This window comes from Camelus ferus, chromosome 6 (assembly GCF_009834535.1).
Source record: "Camelus ferus isolate YT-003-E chromosome 6, BCGSAC_Cfer_1.0, whole genome shotgun sequence".
NCBI lineage: Eukaryota > Metazoa > Chordata > Mammalia > Artiodactyla > Camelidae > Camelus > Camelus ferus.
The window spans coordinates 8,411,348-8,431,079 of record NC_045701.1 but is presented as its reverse complement, the minus strand read 5'-3'; the positions used below and the strand labels follow the sequence as shown (position 1 = coordinate 8,431,079).

General features: G+C 38.9%; 1 protein-coding gene across 2 annotated transcripts; it reads right to left on the bottom strand.

Moving 5' to 3' along the window:
* Window positions 1–5,013: 5,013 nt before the first annotated feature.
* On the bottom strand, window positions 5,014–19,670 carry GTF2A2 (general transcription factor IIA subunit 2). Of its 2 annotated transcripts, XM_014557292.2 has the most exons (6): window positions 19,517–19,663; window positions 10,072–10,142; window positions 8,772–8,892; window positions 8,022–8,126; window positions 7,196–7,322; window positions 5,014–5,323 (listed from the first exon to the last, which is right to left on the bottom strand). In XM_014557292.2, the coding sequence occupies exons 3-6, from the start codon at window positions 8,841–8,843 to the stop codon at window positions 5,298–5,300; spliced, it is 330 nt and encodes a 109-aa protein (XP_014412778.1). In that variant the 5' UTR covers window positions 8,844–8,892; window positions 10,072–10,142; window positions 19,517–19,663; the 3' UTR covers window positions 5,014–5,297. The 2 variants fall into 2 exon arrangements, with proteins under 2 accessions (XP_014412778.1, XP_006182401.1); XM_006182339.3 differs by lacking the exon at window positions 10,072–10,142 and having other exon boundaries at window positions 19,517–19,670.
* Between the last annotated feature and the right edge of the window lie 62 nt (window positions 19,671–19,732).

The window sequence follows — 19,732 nt, the reverse complement described above, 5'->3', positions numbered from 1 at the left end:
GGATTTTATTTACTTAACAGAATATTTAACTTTGTTTTGGCAGTTATTTGCAGATCAGTTTGATTTCCTCGAATTCTGCTTTCACTTTTGCTAGGGTGGGTTTAAGCTAAAGTAGCTTTCACTCTATTTTGGCTTCCTACTGAGGCATGACCCCTCGGTGGTCTCGCTCCCTGTAGTATACCCCTGGGTGATGACTGAGAACTCTTCACTCTGTTTTCCCATCCTGTGTGAGCACTGGGAATTGCAGTTTACCATGAATTCCCTAGTTACTTAGTTTTGTAGAGTTGACCCTCTACTCACGTGCAGCCGATACCCAGCGAAGAGTCTAGGGGACCACTGTTTTGATTCCTTTCTGGAACTCGGCAATTTTCAACCACCTCAACTTCCCCAAACTCTGATCTCAGTGTCTCCTCATCTCAGCAAGGTTGCCAGGCTCTGTCTGGGCATCCCTTTCCCTGGGTCTGTAGGCTGGATATTGCCTCCGTGCAGAGAGCTGGATGATTATATAGCCTCCCCACCTCCCCGGGATTACAGCCTTGTGCTGCCTGTTGCCTAATATCTGGAAAACAGTTTCCATACGTGTTGTCCGCTTCTCTAGTTGTTTATGGAAAGAAGTTAAGTCCCATTGTTGTTACTCTGGCATGACTTAGAGATGTCTCTGAAGACGGCAACCTTTTTTAAAAAAACTGAGATAAAATTGGCATAAACATTGTATTAGTTTTAGGTATATATACAAAATGAGGATTTTATGTATGTATATACTGCAAAATGATTACAATGTTAATATCTATCTAATTTTTTTTTTCTTGTGATGAGAACTTTTAAGATCTACTCTCTTAGCAACTTTTAAATCAGCTGACCCTTGAATGACACATGGGTCAGGGCTGCTGACTGTATGTAGTCGAAAAATGCATGCATAACTTATAGTTGGCCCTCTGTATATTCGGTCCTTCTGTACCTGTGGTTCTGCATCCATGGATTCAATCTACTGCAAACTATGTTGTACTGTAGTATTTACTATTGAAAAACATCTGTGTACTAGTAAGTGGACTCACACAGTTCAGGGTCATCTGTAAATAGAGTGTTGTCAACTGTAGTCGCTGTGCTGTACATTACATTGCCAAGGCTCAGTTATCTTGTAATCGGAAGTTCGTACCATTTGACCACCATCACTCATTTTGCTCACCCCATCACCACCTGCCTCTGGCCACAGCCAATCCTTTCTCTGTATTTGAGTTGTTTACTTTAGATTCTACATATAAATGAGATCTTACAGTATCTGTCTTTCTCCAACTTATTTCACTTAGCTTAATGCCCTCAAGATCCATCTGTGTTGTTGCAAATGACAGGATTCTTAAAAAATGGCTGAATAATATTCTGCATGCCCACCTCACCCTCCTCATAGATAACGTATTTTCTTTATCCATTCACCCATCAGTGGACACAGGTTATTTTCATGTCTTGGCTATTGTAAATAGTGCTGCAGTGAACATGGGTACAGATATCTTTTCAAGATAGGGATTTTATTTCCTTCACATAAATATCCAGAAGTGGAATTGCTCAATGGTATGGTCATTTTATTGAGGAATCTCCGCATTGTTTTCCACAATGGTTGCACCCATGCGCACTCCCAGCAGCAGTGCACAGCGGTTCCCTGTTCTGCGCACCCTTGCCAGTGCTGCTTATTTGGTTTTTTGATAGTAGCCGTTCTAACAGATGTGAAGTGGTATCTTAACGTGGTTTTGATTTGCATTTCCCTCATAATTACTGATGCTGAGCATCTTTTCATGCAACTGTTGTCCATCTGTATGTCATCTTTGGAAGAATGTCTATTCATATCCTCTGCCCATTGTTTTAATCAGGTTTTTTTTGTTTTGTTTTGTTTTTTGCTTTTGGGCCGTATGAGTTCTTTATATATTTTGGATATGAACTCCTTATCAGATACATGATGTGCAAATGTTTCCCATCCTATAGTTTGCCCTTTAATTTTCTTGATGGTTTCCTTTGCTGTGCAGCTTTTTAGTTTGATGTAGTTTTACTCGTTTATTTTTGCTTTTGGCGTCAAAGAAAAAAAAAATCATTGCCAAGACTGATGTCAAGGAGCTTACAGGTAAGTTTTCCTCTATTTTCAGCACTTCAGGGTTATATCCGAGTTGTCAGTCCACTGTGAGTTAATTTTTGTGTATGGTGTAATGCAGTGATCCAGTTTTCCCAGCAGTAAAACTTACTGACACCACTGTCCTTTCTCCATCTTGTATTCTTGCCTCCCTCTGTCGTAAATTGATCATATGTGTATGGACTTACTTCTGGGCTCTGTATTCTGTTGTACTGACCTGTTTCTGTTTTTATGCCAATATAACATACTGTTTTGATTACTCTAACTTTGTAACATAGTCAGAAATCAGGAAGCATGATGCCTCCAGCTTAGTTCTTTTCAAGATTGCTTTGGCTACTGAGGGAGTTTTGTGGTTCATCTTGGGGAACAGAATGAGTAAAAGCGGAGGGAGAAAAGCACAGTGCATGTGCATCCAGTCCCTTAGCTCAGTCACAGGGTTAGTGCTGCCCATGTGTCTCGAGAAGTGGAAAGAACAATCTCAGATCTCTGCCCAGGGGTGGAAGAACCAGGTTTGAAGCCAGTGTCTCCTGGGACAGAACTGTAGAAGGTTCAGACTCAGAGGACAAGAGAGTTGGGACACTCAAGAGAGAATACTGCGGACAGTCTCCTTGCTCCCTTAAAGTAACCCTGTTACACCCTTTGCTGCATGTTGCCAAGTTCCTATACCTCTTAAAAGGTGAAGTGACTTGCCCCCAGTTCCACGCACATTGTGTCTATCTATGAACTATGGAAATGAAACGGTTCTGTTGTTACTAGGGCATATAAAAAATAGCTGGATGATATTCATCAAATTAGAGGGCATTTTTAGAATGGATTGACAAAACAAAGGTTGCAAAGTCTTATGGAGAATTTGCATTTTCTTTTACCAAGCATTCTGTTTTATTGATTGCACGTTTTATAACTATGCTACAAAAAATTGTTTCCCCAGTTGAGTGGGAAAAAAAAATATACACATTCCATGTACATATTTTATAATTTCAAATTTTACTCTTAGTAGCAATTCAGTTATGACCCACTCAAAACTGAAGGCGATATACCCTATGAAACTGGGTTTGATGTCTACCCAGAAATAAAGTATTTTCCCCCCTAAAATTAGCCAAAGACAAGTCACAATAAACAGACCAAACCATGACTAGTCTGGCATCACACCCAAAGAAGCTACTTTTTTGGTCCACTATTTGTGTATTAAAATAGCAGTAAGTAATGGATGTAGAGAGGAGTGGCTCTACATGATCTCAAAAAGCCCAGATTTTTCTTTTAGTCCCGACAGTAGGTGAATTAATGGATTTTTCTGTTTCCACATCAACAGGCAAGTAAGCTTATCATCACTAGAGCCTGTGGGCCAGGTAGGAGAGCACAAAGTGGTGTGGGAGCTGCTGCAGTGACTCTTCTGTAATTTCCCACTAAGTCTAGGTACCACTGTGGGGAGAGCAGAACACCTGTATCACAGTGCAAGTGTCGGCCATGTGATGGGTATGCAGGTGACCGGAAGTGGGAGGAGGCAGTGTCGGGCTGATTTCTGCGCTCCTGCCCGGGCAGAAGCAGGCGTGTCTGGTGGCTGACCTAAGCACAGGCGCTGGTCTCAGTGGACTGTGGGGTAATCCCTGGGCATACAGCGAGGTATGGTAGAAGCGCCAGGCATTCCATACCAGTTACGGGGCTGAGTACGAGCGAGTACTGCAACTGACGCAAGTTCTTCCTGTCCTTTGTTGTGTATTTTTCATGTATTTAAATGACTGCTTTGTAATAGGTCACAAGGGAAGAAATCAGTATGGGTTACACTCAGATATGCCAGTATGTTTAAGTTTTGAAGGGTGGGTAGGATCTTGCCTCTGAAAGTCATGGGAAGTGAAGAAAACAGCATAACCAAAGACAAAAAAGTAATCTTAGCTCTGGCTTTTTCGCTTGTTTCTTGAATGTAACTGGAGTAGACGATGTGATCTTTGGTAGAGAAGGTTAGGAAGTGAACAGTAGGCTGCAAGGACTGAAGTTTTAATGTGAGAATTAAGGTCTACACTGACGTGCTGCGGTTAACATCGTAGAGGCACTCAGGGAATGGCAGTAAGTCATTACTGCAGTTAGCAGGCCATGGCAGTCAGTCCTTTCTTACAAGAAACTCACCACCTGGGTCAACGTTGCTTCTGTATCTTTTGTAAGCACAATCTATTGACACCAGTGACAGGATTTAAAATTTGCAAACGGGTATACATTCAAATGAAATGAGTTGAGCTGGGGTCGACCACAGGGTGTAAAAGCCTATTTTTACTGAACGGTAAACAGGGCCAGACCTTGGTTGGATTTGATTTATCTATACTCAGCTGCTAAATTTAAGTTCCTCAGTTAGCTGGCACCTGACATTCTTCCTCTGTGTTGTTTTAGAAATGCCACATTCTTTGTCATATATTCCTTCCTAGGCTGACAGGGAAACTCTTTTCCTTCCAGTGCACACACACGTGGCATACGTGTACTAGAACACTTTGTGGAAAGTCTATAAAGGTAAGATGTAGAGCATTCTAAATGAAACTTGTAGGGCCAATTCAAGAAATAATTTGCATGTTGCGTAAAAACTATTTTGCTGGAAGTAGGTTTCTTAGTTTTTGTTTTGGCTCCAGAAGCTGTCTAAAGATTGTCTAATTTTTCCTTATTGAGTTGTACTTAGGTTTTTTCACACCAGTCATTACCCTTGGTTTCGTAATTTTAAAAAAGTGTTTTTTCTAAGGAAAGTTCCAATCCAGAGTTTGGTTTTGCCCCCCCCCCCTTAATGCTTTTATCACTGAAAGTTACAACTGATAAAACTAACTTGACTTTACTGAAGCGAACACATTTTCTGATTTCCCTTGCAAGGCTACAGTCTTCATACTGCTAGCTTTACTAGCCCTAGCAGTTATTTACTCACATTGAGGTTTAAAAGGAGTTTATTAAAGAATAGTCTTACGAAGGAAACAATGTTTGATTTGTCTTAAAAAAAAAATGGCCTGCTTCTTCATGCTGTATAATAAAGGTGAGGTAAGAGGGTGCAGCGTTACAAGCTTCTCTCTACTGGAACTCTCACATAGTACAGCACAGTGTAGTCATCTCTCCAATGCTAGAATAAATTAAAAAAAAGTCTCTTCTATGCTTCTCTTCAAAAAGCGGTGAGCAATAACAGAAGATGGCATTAAAAAAAGCCATTTTTTTCTATTCATTCTGTAGTATTGGAGCCAGTATCTGGGAAACAGAGGAGAGAAAGATTTAAATATTTTGAGAAAATCTTTAAAAAGCAAAACAAGAACTAATGGTGGTGCTGGTGAGCAGGATGGGGAAGTAGGGGAGACAAGGTTGGAAAGGAAGGTTAGCGTTGGCCCTCCATATTTATCTGCGAGAAAAATCAACTTGTATTACATTCGGTTCATATAACTGCTACTTAATTTTTTTAGGTCTTCTACTATGTCAAACTGCAAAACCACGAAGGACTGTAACAAACATATAATCAGAAGAGAATTGTTATTTAATTCCTTGTGAGGAACAAACCTAAATTCTAGGCACTATAACAACTTTTTCTCTGCATCTATATTAGCAACTGACTTTTAAGGAAGCTGATTTTTAGGAAAAACAGGCTTATCTCATTGTACTGCTGCATTTATCTGACTGCTTAGGAAAGGTATTACTTAGGTAAACTTCTACCACTAAATACCACAACCAGTTTGTATTTTAATGATTGACTGTAGTCGTCTCTACTGACACAGAGTGTTCAGCGCACAGTCTAAGCTGTTTGCGAGCATGCCACAGTTTTCTCTTCGATGCTCAGTCACCCCGCTGTGCTGCAGGTGGGGCAGGCGCACTGCTGTGTACTTTGTCTGTTCAGACTTCAAGGGATGCGGTCTTCTATTTTTAAGCAACAGAAATATATTCTAGGGACCAGCACGCTGGCGCTCTGGTAAGTGAAATACATATTTTGATATACAGTTTGCTCAGGGGTCTTACCCACTTTTTGGTTCACAGGCTGTATGTTTCAAGTGACTGAAACAGAGACTCCAGCAGTCTGCATCTGTGCTGGCCAGCACGGCGGCCACTGGCTAGCCGCACGTGGCTATGTAAAGGTAACTAATACAATAAAATAAAAATTATAAGCCGAAATGTTTTAGGGCAACTGGGAAATCTGAAGTGCTTAATAGCCAGTTGTGGCTGTTGGAGAGACTAGACGGAGAACATTTCCATCAGTACAAAAGTTTTATGAAGAGTACTGGGCTACATCATTAACTCATTTTGATAGAAGTCTAGAAATTATACAGTGATGCTCAGATTTTACTAAGGGTTATGAGGATGCTATTAGCCTAAATTATAAGGCATGAAAAGAAGTATACATTATCTGACAGAGAAATATTATCATTTGTAATCTAGAAACTGTTAAAAAAAAAAAAAAAGCCTACAGATCTTTTTTGCTGTTACAGCAAGGAACAAAGTATCTGATCCTCAAAAAGTCATCTAAGTGTAAAGTTTCTTTCAAAAGGGCTAAAGGCATAATTTTAGGTAGCTATGAAAAATCAGGCTTAAGAGACTAGTTAATGACTTAATGTGAGAACAAATATATATATATATATACACAGAATATATGTTTGTGTATATATATATAAATATATATAAAGACAGGAAAGGCATACAGCAAAATATTAAAAGGTGATACGTTATCTCCAGTTTTGAAACATTTAAGGACCCGCACAAGTTCCTAGGTCTGCAATATAAAATGTATAAGGTAGCCAGCAACACAGAAACCACAGAACTGCTGAGGTTAACTACTTTCTTGAAAAAAAGTAAGCACTTTGACTCTGCAACTGAAATAGGGAAGAAAAGCTTATGAAAGTGCTCCCCCCAGCCCCCCCCCCCCCGATCCAGTTCAACCTGTGGACATAATCTGTGTGTCATGAAATTTATACGTTAAGTCAGTAAAAGGCTATTATTCAGAATCTTGCTGAGAGAATCCAGCTCTCTGGGTGTGGATCATAGGCCGTTTCCCCCAACTTTGGATGACAATTTTCTAAAGATTCATGAAGACAAGATTTCAAGTAGCTCTGCTTTCACAGCACTTAGTTAAGCACTTACTTTTACCATCACAGGCTACAATTTTCACTTTATCCACTTTAATGAGTTCTGTCACCTCTCTGAATTCAACATCATTCAATACAAAAGTCCACACGTTATCGCAGAATCGGTATGTGTTTAGAGAGCCCTTTAAAACAAAATATTTAGAGAAATCATGAAAATTCATTTTATGCTGTCACATTTTTCTCCAGGCAATTATAAGAAACCAAATACATAATTCTTAAAATAGTATTATTAGCTTCAGCTTTCCCTTAATTTTCATCCTATCATTTGAAGAAAAAAAAATCATAAACTTTCTCAGGGAAGAGTTAAAATCTATTTTCAGCACTGAAAGCTGAAGTAGAATGGACATTTGTGTATTTCTACTGCCCTCATGTGGCTACATTATGAAAGTTCATGTGAATTTCTATGTACAGACTTTGTGCACAAGCAGGGCAGTCCTGGAAACATTAAATATAATCCTGTGACTTACCTCAGCTGAAGTACAGTATTATCGTCCGTCTTATTTTAAAGATGTATCTGAACATGAAAAGCTAACTTGAAGAGTGTGACAGAAGCATCTGAATACAGTCATAATGTGATACCCACATACACACATATTCAGGTATGAAACATAGAAGTTGATAAAAGAAATTTATATGCCTAAAAGCAGTTAGAAAGAACCAAAAATGTACATGGGTTAAAAAAAATCATACTTGGGTGAGCAACTTTTGATCTGGATTATAGGAAATTCCACTCCTGGCAAGGGAGGGAACAGGTCCTTCCTCCCCCCCCCCCCCCCAATCCCCATTGATGCAACCTTCCTCCCTTAAAACAGTGTCCTTACCCTGAAATTCACTCTGTTCCTCACCCGCTGTGCCAACGCTGAATTAATAGCCTTATCAAACTGAAGCAGAACTTGAAGGGCAAGTTGAGGAGTAATCTGCTGAGACTGCAAGAAGAAGAAAGAATGGTAAGTCCTTAGGGAAGAACCAGACAGACCATTGGGTAGTAATTACATAGTACTTTTAGGTAGTACCTAAGACATAACTGAGGTTACCCAGAGCCGCTAGATTGGAATTCCTTAGACAACTCTGTCTACCACTCCTTCAGCGTGTCTGTAAAGAGGTATTCAGTAACTTAAAGGAAAAAAGCTTCTTTTAAATAAGAAACCTAGGACCAATCATGTTTTAAAAAATCTAATGAATCTCATCAAAGCTCAAACTGTATATGACAATAAACGTTAATATATTGTTAGACGACAGATTTACATAAAAAGGTTAATTTTTCTAAAATTAGAATGTAAATTCAAAACTTATTAAAAGCTAAAGACTTATGTTAACGCATCCAAAATTATTGTAAAGCTACATCAAATGTCATAATTCTTTGAAAACCAACAACCATCTTTGAAAATCAGCTAACTCCACACTCATTATATTTCATATCCCACAGCAAGGATGGTATAATCACAGCAAGCTGAGGTTATTCACCTGAATGACTGACTTGCTGGGTCAGTGTATCTCTTTGCCTGGGAGATGGGGTATAACAAGAATTACTATGGACCATCTATAGGAAGTGTTGATTTTTAGTCTCCCACCTGTATGAGCTCATCGAGGCTCTCCTGAAGACTGTTTCCCAAAGTGGTATTCCTGTACAACTGATAGGCCATGGCTCAGGAGGGATAAATTCTTTTTCTTATTCAGGCTTGCATTGATGTTCTAAAAACGTAATATTAAAAGTATTTTAAAATAAAGGAAAACATTGTAAGTTACTATGTAATGTAGGAATTACAAGAAACAATTAAAAATGATGTTTGTATTTTTCCAGTTACTTTGACATACATTTTTCATCCTTACACAAAGTATAGATATATATTAAAGCATACATCTTTGCCATTTCTTTCAAATGTCTACATTTTGACCTAGTTCTAGAACTATGTACCACTTTCTTTCTTACTGTCCAGCCACTGATCCAATCTTTGCTCACACTTGCGTGCCTACCAAGAAGACAGCACTGTGATAGGTACCATGGAGAGGATGAGGAATAAAAATAACTGCTGACCCTAAAAAATTTATACTTTAGAGAAGGTAACACGCCTATGCCTATAAAAAAGTTAGAGACTAAGAACTGTGATAAGAGAGACGCACGGTGTCCTGTGGCGGCTGCCTGCTGATGAATGGGTTGGCTCACAAAAGCTTCCTGATTCTTCAAGGTAGACTCTGCCCAAGCGCAGGGGGAAAGTCATCTTAGGCTGAAAAAGCCAGAATAAGTATATCCATAGAAGTAAGAACTAATACACTTGGTAGCAAGAACTATAAATTGTTCCTGTTTTGGGTGTGAGTATGGACAGGAAGTAGTAGGACACGAGGCTGAAAAAGATGACAAGGATGGCTTTGTTCATCAGGAGCGGTGCCAGGGTTATACAGAGCAGGTAATTGGGAGCCCCCGAAGCATTCAAGCCTGGAAACATCAGACAAACAGGCAGCGATGTGAAGAACGTGCTTGCAAGATTAGGCATATTTGAGGGATGAGGGCCCCAAGGGAGTGGCAGCAGAAAAGATTCGACAAATGCTGAGCTTCTACTACACGTTACATGTAAGATCCCTGACCTCACGGCACCGTCAGTTTAGAGCTGGACAAGAGAGAGAGATTCAAGGAGTAATCATCCGGTCAAACTCAGCAAAAATAATGGTGCGTTACCAGTCTTCACATTACACATCAGCTTGTGAGCATCAGATCGCTTCTGCCTTCCTGAAGCCTTTTCTTTGGCTTTTGGGACCTCACACTCCGTTTTCTCCCCTGCCTCACTGGCTACTACTGTTCCTTATTTCCTTTTATTGGCTGCTCCTCAGCAATTTGACTTCTGTCTTCTCTATATGCTTTCCTCCCTCACTTACCTCATCCAGGCTTCCGGCTTTAAACACTTTTATCTGCTACTGACTTGCAAATTTATACTTCCAGTGCTTACCTTAAAAAAAAAAAAAGCAGATAATAACTATTCTCGTTTCTCTCATCAAATATCAGTTATGTCTATTCTTGAATTTTATGTAAATAAAGTCTTACAATATGTATTCTTTTGTGTGTGTGTGTCTTCTCTTTAAAATGTTTTAGAAATTTATCCAGGTTGTTTCATGTACCAGCTTAAATAATAATAACAATAACAACAACAACAACACCACTACTAATCTTATTACTGAATGGTATAAAAAAGTATTTTTTAGTGAATAAACTTGGTGATAAGTCAAAATGCTAATATCAAATTATATTATACTTAGATGCATTTATTGTAACTTTTCTACTTTCCTGAGAGAACTAAAGCAATGAAAACCTCCGACTCTTGGAGGATTTTCAGTCAAGATGGGGGAGTAGTTAGACCACAAGTTCGCCTCTCCTCTCGATTACAACAAAACCACAGCCGCCTGCTGAGAAGCCATTAAGAAAAAAGACTGGAGCCTAGCAAAAAAGATCTTCACTAGAAACAGAGAGGGAAAAACAGTGGGCTGTCAGGAAGGGCGTGCTTGTGATATAACTAAGCCTCATACCCCCAAGGTGGGTGACCCACAAGCTAAAGAACAATTAATTCACAAAGGCCCTCCCACAGGAGTGAGAGTTCTGAGCCCCAAGTCAGGCGCCCCAGCCCAGGAGGAGGAGACCCCAGGACATATGGTTTTGTAGGCCACTGGGGGCTTAACTTCGGGAGCCCCACGGGACTGGGGGAAACAGGGACTTCATTCTCTGGGGATGTGTACACAGAATCTCAGGTACACCAGGGCCAAAGGCAGAGATGGTGATTTCATAGGAACCTGGGCCAGACGTGCCTGCTGGTTTTGGAAGTTCTCCTGGGGATGTAGGGGATGGCTGCGCCTTACCCAGGGGACATAAAAGCTGATGTCGGATGTTCCCAGAGTGCCCATCCACATGAGCTTTCCTGGAGGCTGGGATCTTGATTGGATCATTAGCACCAAGACCCAGCCCCACCCAACAGCCTGTAGGCTTAAGGGCTGGGAAGCCTCAGGCCAAACAACACACTGGGTGGGAACACAGCCCCCCCATCAGCAGACTTCCTGAGCCACAAAAGCCTCTGGACACACCCTTACCCACCAGAGGTCCAGGACCAAGCTTCACCCAGCAGTGGGCAGGCACCAGCTCCTCCTGCCAGGAACCCTGCATAAGCCTCTAGTCCAGCCTCATCCACCAGGGGGCAGATACCAGAAATGAGAAAACAATAATCCCAAAGCCTGTGGAAGGAATCCACAAACACAGGCCAGACTCTACGCTGGACCCTGGCCCTCGGGTGATAAGAGAGGAGTGTACTGCTGGGACGCAAAGGACGTCTCCCACAGAGGGCCACCTCTCCAAGGCTGAGCAAGTAACTAACCTACCTAAAAAACAGAAAGATAGACAACATGAGGCAGTAAAGGAGTATCTCCCAGGCCAAGGCACAAGATAAAAATCCAAGAAAAAGAAATAAGTGATGAGATAGGCAGTTTATCCAAGAAAGAGTTTAGAGTAATGATGGTGAAGATGTTCAGAGAACTCAAGAGAAGTATAGATGCAAACTGAAGTTTTCAGCAAAGAGCTGGAAAATACAAAGAATACCCAGAGTTGAAGAATAAAATTACTGAAATGAATAACACAGTAGAAGGAACCAAGAATAGACTAAATGAGGCAGAAGAATAGATCAGGGAGCTAGAAGACAGAGTAGTAGAAATCACCACTGTAGAACCAAGAAAAAAGAATGAAAATGATGATAGTTTAAGAGAACTTTCGGACAACATGAAGCACACTAATATCTGCATTATAAGGGTCCCAGGAAGAGAAGAGAAAGAACCTGAGAAAATTTTTGAAGAGATAATAACCAAAAACTTAACTTGTGAAAGGAAACAGTCACCCAAGTCCAGGAAGCAGAGAGGTCCTGACAAGATCAACCCAAAGACGAACACAACAAGGCACACAGTAATCAAACTGACAAAAATTAATGATAAGGAGAAAATACTAAAATCAGCAAGAGAAAAGCAACAAGTAACATACAAGGGAACTCCCATAAGGTTATCAGCTGATTTTTCAGCACAAACTCTTCAGGCCAGAAGGGAGTGGCACAATATATTTAAGTGATGAAAGTGAAAAACTTACTACTAAGAATACTCTATTCAGCAAGGCTCTCATTCAGATTTGAGGGAGAAGTCAAAAGTTTCAGATATATCAAGGCTAAAAGAATTCTGCACCTCCGAACCAGCTTTACAACAAATGTTAAAGGAACTTCTCTAGTCATCAAAGCACAAGAAAATAGAAAATAGAAAAAAAAAAACAACCCTACAAAAACTAACCCAAAATAATTAACAAAATGGCAATAAGAACATACGTATCGATATCTACATTAAATGTAGATGGATTGAACACTCCAACCAAAAGACATAGGACTGGCTGACCTCGTGGTGCAACAGTAGTGCATCTGACTCCAAAAGACACAGACTGGCTATATGGATACAAAAACAAGACTCATATATATGCTGTCTACAAGAGCTAGAGACACATGCAGGTTGAAAGTAAGGGGATGGAAAAAAATATTCCATGCAAATGGAAACCTAAAGAAAGCTGGGATACCAATACTTATATTACAGATAACAGATTTTAAGATAGACTGTTACAAAAAACAAAGACGGACATTACATAATGCTTAAGGATCAATCCAAGAAGAGAATATAACAACTGTAAATATATATGCACTCAACATAGGAGCACCTCAACATATAATGCAATTGTTAAGAGACAACAAGGAGAAATCGACAATAACACAATAATAATGGGGGACCTTAATACTCCACTTACATCAGTGGAGAGATCATCCAGACAAAATCAGTAAGGAAACACAGGCCCTAAATAATGCATTAGACCAGATGGACTTGACTGTTATCTATAGAGCATTCTCTCTGAAAGCAACAGAATACACATTCTTCTCAAGTGCACACACACATTCTCCAGAACTGACCACATGCTGATCACAAAGCTAGCCTCAGCAACTTTAAGAAAACTGAAGTCGTACCAAGCATCTTTTCTGACCACAATGCTATAAGGTTAGAAATCAACTACAAGAAAAAAAGCTGCAAAAACTGGAAACATGTGGAGGCTAAACAATATGCTACTAAACAAACAATGCAGGGAGGAGGGAATAGCTCAAGTGGTAGAGTCCATGTTTAGCATGCATGAGGTCCTGGGTTCAATCCCCAGTACCTCCTCTAAAAAATATAAATAAATGTAATTACTCCCCCCCCCCAGTTAAATAATACAACAATGAAATATTAAGAAAAAAACAACCAATAGATAACTGAAGAAATCAAAGAGGAAATCTGAGACAAATGAAAACAAAAACACAATGATTCAAAACGTCTCAGATGCAGAAAAAGCAGTTCTCAGAGGGAAGTTTATAGCAATACAAGCTTACCTCAGGAAACAAGAAAAATCTCAAATAAAAATCTAAACTTACACCTAAAGCAGCTAGAGAAAGAAGAACAAACAAAATCCAAAGTTACCAGAAAGAAAAGAACCCATAAAGACTACACCAGAAATAAATGAAATACAGACTAAAAAAACAATAGAAATGATCAATGAAACTAAAAGCTGGTTCTCTGAAAAGATAAAAAATTGATAAACCTTTAGTCTGACTCGAAAAAAAAGGAGGGCCTAATTAATAAGATCAGAAATGAATAAGGAGAAGTTACAACTGACAATACAGAAATACAAGAGATCGTAAGAGGCTACTATGAGCAATTATATGCCAACAAAAAGGTCAATGTAGAAAAAATGGATTATTTCTTAGAAAGGTACAATTTGGCAAGATAGAACCAGGAAAAAACTGATAACGTGAACTGACCAATTACTAGCACTGAAATTGAATCAGTAATTTAAAAACTCCTGACTAACAAAAGTCTAAGACCAGACGGCTTATTAGATGAATTCTACCAAACATTTACAGAAAGCTTAACACCAATCCTTCTTAAACTATTCCAAAAAACTGCAGAGAAAGGAACACTTCCAAACTCGTTCTACGAGGCCATCATCACCTTGATACCAAAAACCCCCCCCCAATAACAAAGATATCACACAAAAAGAAAATTACAGGCAAATATTACTTATGAATATAGATACAAAAATCCTAATCAAAATACGAGCAAGAATGCATTAAAAGGACCATACACCATGATCAAGTGGGATTTATCCCAGAGATACAGGGATTTTTCAATATCTGCAAACCAATCTATGTGATTCACCACATTAACAAATTCACAAATAAAAACCGTATGATCATCTCAGTATATGCAGAAAAAGCTTTTGATAAAATTCAACATCCATTTATGATAGAAACTCTCCAGAACATGAGAAAAGACGGAACATACCTTAACAAATAAAGGCCATATACAAGCTAATATCACACTTAACAGGGAAAAGCCAAAAAGCACTTCCTCTTAGATCAGGAACAAGACAAGGATGTCCACTCTTGCCACATTTATTCAACATAGTTTTGGAAGTCTTAGCCACAGCAAAGAGAGAAGAAAAAGAAATGAAAGGAATCCAAATTGGAAACGAAGAAGTTAAACTGTCATTGTCTGCAAATAATATGACACTATACATAGAAAACCCTAAAGAAGTGACCAGAAAACTACTAGAACTCATCAATGAATTTGGTAAAATACAGGATACAAAACTAATATTTAGAAGTCAGCTGCATTTCTATACACTAAAACAACTAAATAACAGAAAAAGAAAGTAAGGGAACAATACCATTTACCATCACACCAAAAAGAATAAAATACCCAGGAATAAACCTACCCAAGGAGGCAAAAGACCTGTGCTTTGAAAACTATAAGACACTGATAAAGGAAACTGAACATGATACAAACAAATGGAAAGAAAGATATACCATGTTTTTGGATTGGAAGAATCAATATTGTTAAAATGGTCATACTACCCAAGGAAATATACAGATTCAATACACTCCTGATCAAATTACCAATAACATTTCTCAAAGAGCTGAAGCAAATAAATGTTAAAATTTATATGGACACACAAAAACCCTGATAGCCAAAACAATCTTGACAAAGAACAGAGCTGGTGGAATCATGGTCCCTGACTTCATACTATATTACAAAGCTACAGTCATCAAAATAGTATGGTACTGGCACAAAAACAGACACATAGATCAATGGAACAGGAAAGTCCAGAAATAAACCCACCCACTTATGGTGAATTAATCTACAACAAAGAGAGCAAGAATATACAATGCAGAAAAGACAGTCCCTTCAGCAAGTGGCACTGGGACAGCTGGACAGCCATATGTAAGTCAATGACGTTACAACACTCTCACAGCATACTAAAAAATAAACTCATAATGGCTTAAAGACTTAAATATAAGATAAGACACTGCAAACATCCTGGAGGACAACATAGGCAAAATATTTTCAGACATAAATCCTCGCAATGTTCTCCCAAGGCAGTTTACTCAGGCAACAGAAATAGAAGCAAAAACCCCCCCAAAAACCAAAAAATCAAATGGGATCTAATTAAACTTGTAAGCTTTTACACAGCAAAGGAAACCATAAGCAAAAGAAAAAGACAACATACAGAATGGGATGGATACATACAGAATGGATGCAAAAGATGAGTCTGACAAGGGCTTAATTTCCAGAATATATAAACATCTCATACAACTTAATAAGAAAAAAACAAACAACCCAATCCAAAAATGGGCAGAAGACAAAAACAAGAAATTCTTCAATGAAGACAGACAGATGGCAAATAAGCACATGAAAAAATGCTCAATATTGCTAATTATCAGAGAAATGCAAATCAAAGCTACAATGAGGTATTAACTTACACCAGTCAGAATGGGCATCATTCAAAAGTCCACAAATGATAAATGCCAGAGAGGCTGCAGAGAAAAGGGAACCCTCCTACAAAGTTGGTGGGAATGCAGTTTGGTGCAGCCATTATGGAAAACAGTATACAGATTCATCAAAAGACTGAAAATACACTTACCACATGATTCAGCAATCCCACTCCTGAGCATATATTGAGGGAACCTTAATTCAAAGATACATGAACCTCAATGTTCACAGCAGCACTATTTACAATAGCCAAGACATGGAAACAACCTAAATGCCCACTGACAGATGACTGGGTAAAGCAGTTCTTGTGTATTTATATAATGGACTACTACTAAGCCATAAAAAATAATAAAATAATGCCATTTGCAGCAACATGGATGGACATGGAGATGATTGTCATTCTAAGTGAAGTAAACCAGAGAGAAAGAAAAATACCAATGATGTCACTCATATGTGGAATCCAAAAAAAGAAAAACAAGCCACTAATGAACTTATCTATAAGACAGAAACAGACTCAGAGAGAGAAAACAAACTTATGGTTACCGGGGGAAAATGAGGTGTGAAGGGATAAATTGGGAATTTGAGATCTGCAAATAATAACTAAATACAAACAGATAAACAGCAGGTTTCTTCTGTATAGCACAGGGAACTATTTCAATATCCTGTAGTAACCTTTAATGAAAAAAAATGAAAACGAATATATGTATGTATATCCATGACTGAAACATTACACTGGAGTTGACACACTGTAAACTGACTATACTTCAATTAAAAAAAAAATCCATCCTTTGTATTGTTATATTGCCAATATATGTTATATATCATCATATATTTTACTATTTTGGTAATAATACGTCAACATGTCAACTATACTGGTAATAATATGTCAATAAAGTGTTATTTTTGCTTGGAAAAAAACCGCAATGAGATATCACCTCACACTTGTTAGAACTGCTACTATGAAAATGTTAGGAAACAGTTAAGTGTTGGTGAGGATGTGGATTAAAGGGAAGCCTTGTGCACTGCTGTCAGGAAGGTACACTGGTGCAGCCACTATGTAAAACAGTATGGAGGTTCCTCAAAAAACTAAAAAAGAACACCAAATGATCCAGCAATCCACTTTTGGATATTTATTACAAAAAAATGAAAACACTAACTGGAAAAGATATATGCACCCCCACATTCACTGTAGAACTATTTACAATAGCCAAGATATGAAAACAACCTAAGAGTCCACTGATGGATGTCTGGATAAAGACACTGACATATATACACAGTGGTTTATTATTCCAACTTAAAAAAAGAAATCTTGCAAAGTGTTACGGCATGAGTGGACCTCAAGGGAATTATACTAAATGAAATAAGTCAGAGAAAAAGACAAATACCAAATCATCTGCCTTACATGTGAAATGTTTACAACAAACTAAAAACCCCCCCAAGCTCACAGAGACAGATTGGTGGTTGCCAGGGGTGAAGAGTGGAGGATTGGAGAAACTGGTAATGGGGGTCAAAAAAAATGCAGTTGATATAAAATAGAAATTTAAAATACTTTAAAAATTGACTTTATAATACATGTATATATGTATACATATATGTATGTTTACATATATGCTAAAAATACATAATATATGAGTTAAATATTAAACTGAGCTGATCAGGACACCTTAACTGAAATGTTGAGAACAATGAACATATACAAATACAGTAAAGCATTTCAAAATGATATAATATATATAATTAGATATAAAAGACAACAAAAAATCCCTAAATGACAAGGTAACCTTCAGACTGGGAGAAAATACTTGCATATCATGTATCTGATCAGGGATTTTAATATCCAAAAGATATAAACAGCTCAAACAGGAAAAAAGCAAGCCACCCAATTCAAAAATGACAGAGTATCAGAAAAGACATTTTTCCAAAGACATCCAGGTGGCCAACAGGTGTATGAAAAGATAATCATCACTAATCATCAGGGTAATGCAAATCAAAACTACAATGAGATATCACTTCATACACATTAGAATGGCTATTATCAAACAGACAAGAAATAACAAGTATTGGTGAGGATGGGGAGAAAAGGGAGACCTTGTGCATTGTTGGTGGGAACGTAAATTGGTGCAGCCAATATGGAGAACAGTACAGAGGTTGGTCAAAAAAAATCAAACACAACTGTCATGTATTTCAGCATTTCCACTTTTGGGTATTTATGTGAGGAAAAAGAAAACACTAAGCCAAAAAGATATACACACTTTTTTTTTCACTGAAGCATTATTTACAACAGCCTAAGTGTCTATCGATGATGAATGGATAAAGATGTGGAGGTGTGTGTGTATACACACACACGCACACTATACACACAAATACACACACCTACATATACACATAATGGAATATTATTCATACATTAAAAAAGCTGATCTTGCCATTTGGGACAATGCTGATGGCCTTCGAGCGCATAACGCGAAGTGAGGTAAGTTACAGAAAAACAAGTATCACGTGATCTCACTTACATGTGGAATCTAAAAAAAAACTAGGCTCACAGATAGAAGATAAGATTGGGGGTTGGGGGAAGGATGGGTGAAGGGGATCAAAAGGTACAAACTTCCAAATACAAAATAAAAAAGTCATGGAAATGTAACGTACAGCATGGAGACTACAGTTAATAATACTGTATTGCATATTTGAAAGTTGCTAAGAGAGTAGATCTTACAAGCCCTCACCATAAGAAAAAACATTTTTTGACTGGTGATGAATGTTACCTAGACATATTGTAGGGATCCTTTTGACAAATAATTTAATCATTATGTCCTACACGTAAAACTAATATATTGTAAGTCAACTATAACTCAGTAAAAATAATTTTAAAAATACCTATAACTTATTTAAATGTTTGTTGAAGTTACTTGCTTTAATAATCCCAGATTTCTAAAAATTCCTTGTGAAATGCTCCGTTCTTTTAGATATGGTACCAGCCACAAATTTAGTACTACTTCATTTCGCAGTTTACAAAATTAAATTAGAAGACTCACGTTCGAAAGTAACCTGATAGTCTTTCTTGAGCAAACCATTCAGTGTAAATTCATTCGTGTCAGAGTTCACACGAGGTGGGAAAGGCAGACTTTAAACAAGGGAAGAAACACAAGAATAGTACACTTAAGGAATTCCCCCGATATTCCAGGGGGAAAAATCACCCTAAGATGCTTTAAGACATCCGCCTGGCTAAAAATACGGTGCTGGGCTCACGACCTCCTCCAGGACCGTTCAGCTGGCGCCCAGCAGACAACAAGCCTCCCGCCACAGGACGCAAGCGTCTCCCGGCCGCCTCCCTTCCCTTCCCATCCTGGGGCACCGCCGCAAGGCCAGCGCGGCAGCGAAGTCGGTAACGGGCCGACCCCGAGCGGAAAAGGCCCTCGCAAAAGACCCAACGCAATCCCTGCTGTAGGGGGTGACTCAATACCTGTGGAAAAGGCGCTTCCCGCCGCGGAGAAGACAGAAGCGGCACCGTCAGGAGCCCAACAGGAGGTAGCTACTTTCCCGACCTCCTCTCCGGCCGCCGCAGAGCGCGCAGAGATAGGTCGACGACCCGGAAGCGCTCGCAGAACCTGGAAGTGACTCCGCACTGGAGGGCCCAGAAGCCCCGCCCACTGCCTGATTCCCGTCAGCCACTCAAGCA

Bases quoted from the DNA above. Each gene is read 5' to 3' on its own strand.
- GTF2A2 (XM_006182339.3), bottom strand. From the start codon at position 8,843: ATGGCCTATCAGTTGTACAGGAATACCACTTTGGGAAACAGTCTTCAG. The intron at 8,127-8,771 runs GTGGGAGACTAA...TTCTTCTTGCAG, and splicing joins GCCTCGATGAGCTCATACAG to TCTCAGCAGATTACTCCTCA. The intron at 7,323-8,021 runs GTAAGGACACTG...TTTGTTTTAAAG, and splicing joins GGAACAGAGTGAATTTCAGG to GGCTCTCTAAACACATACCG.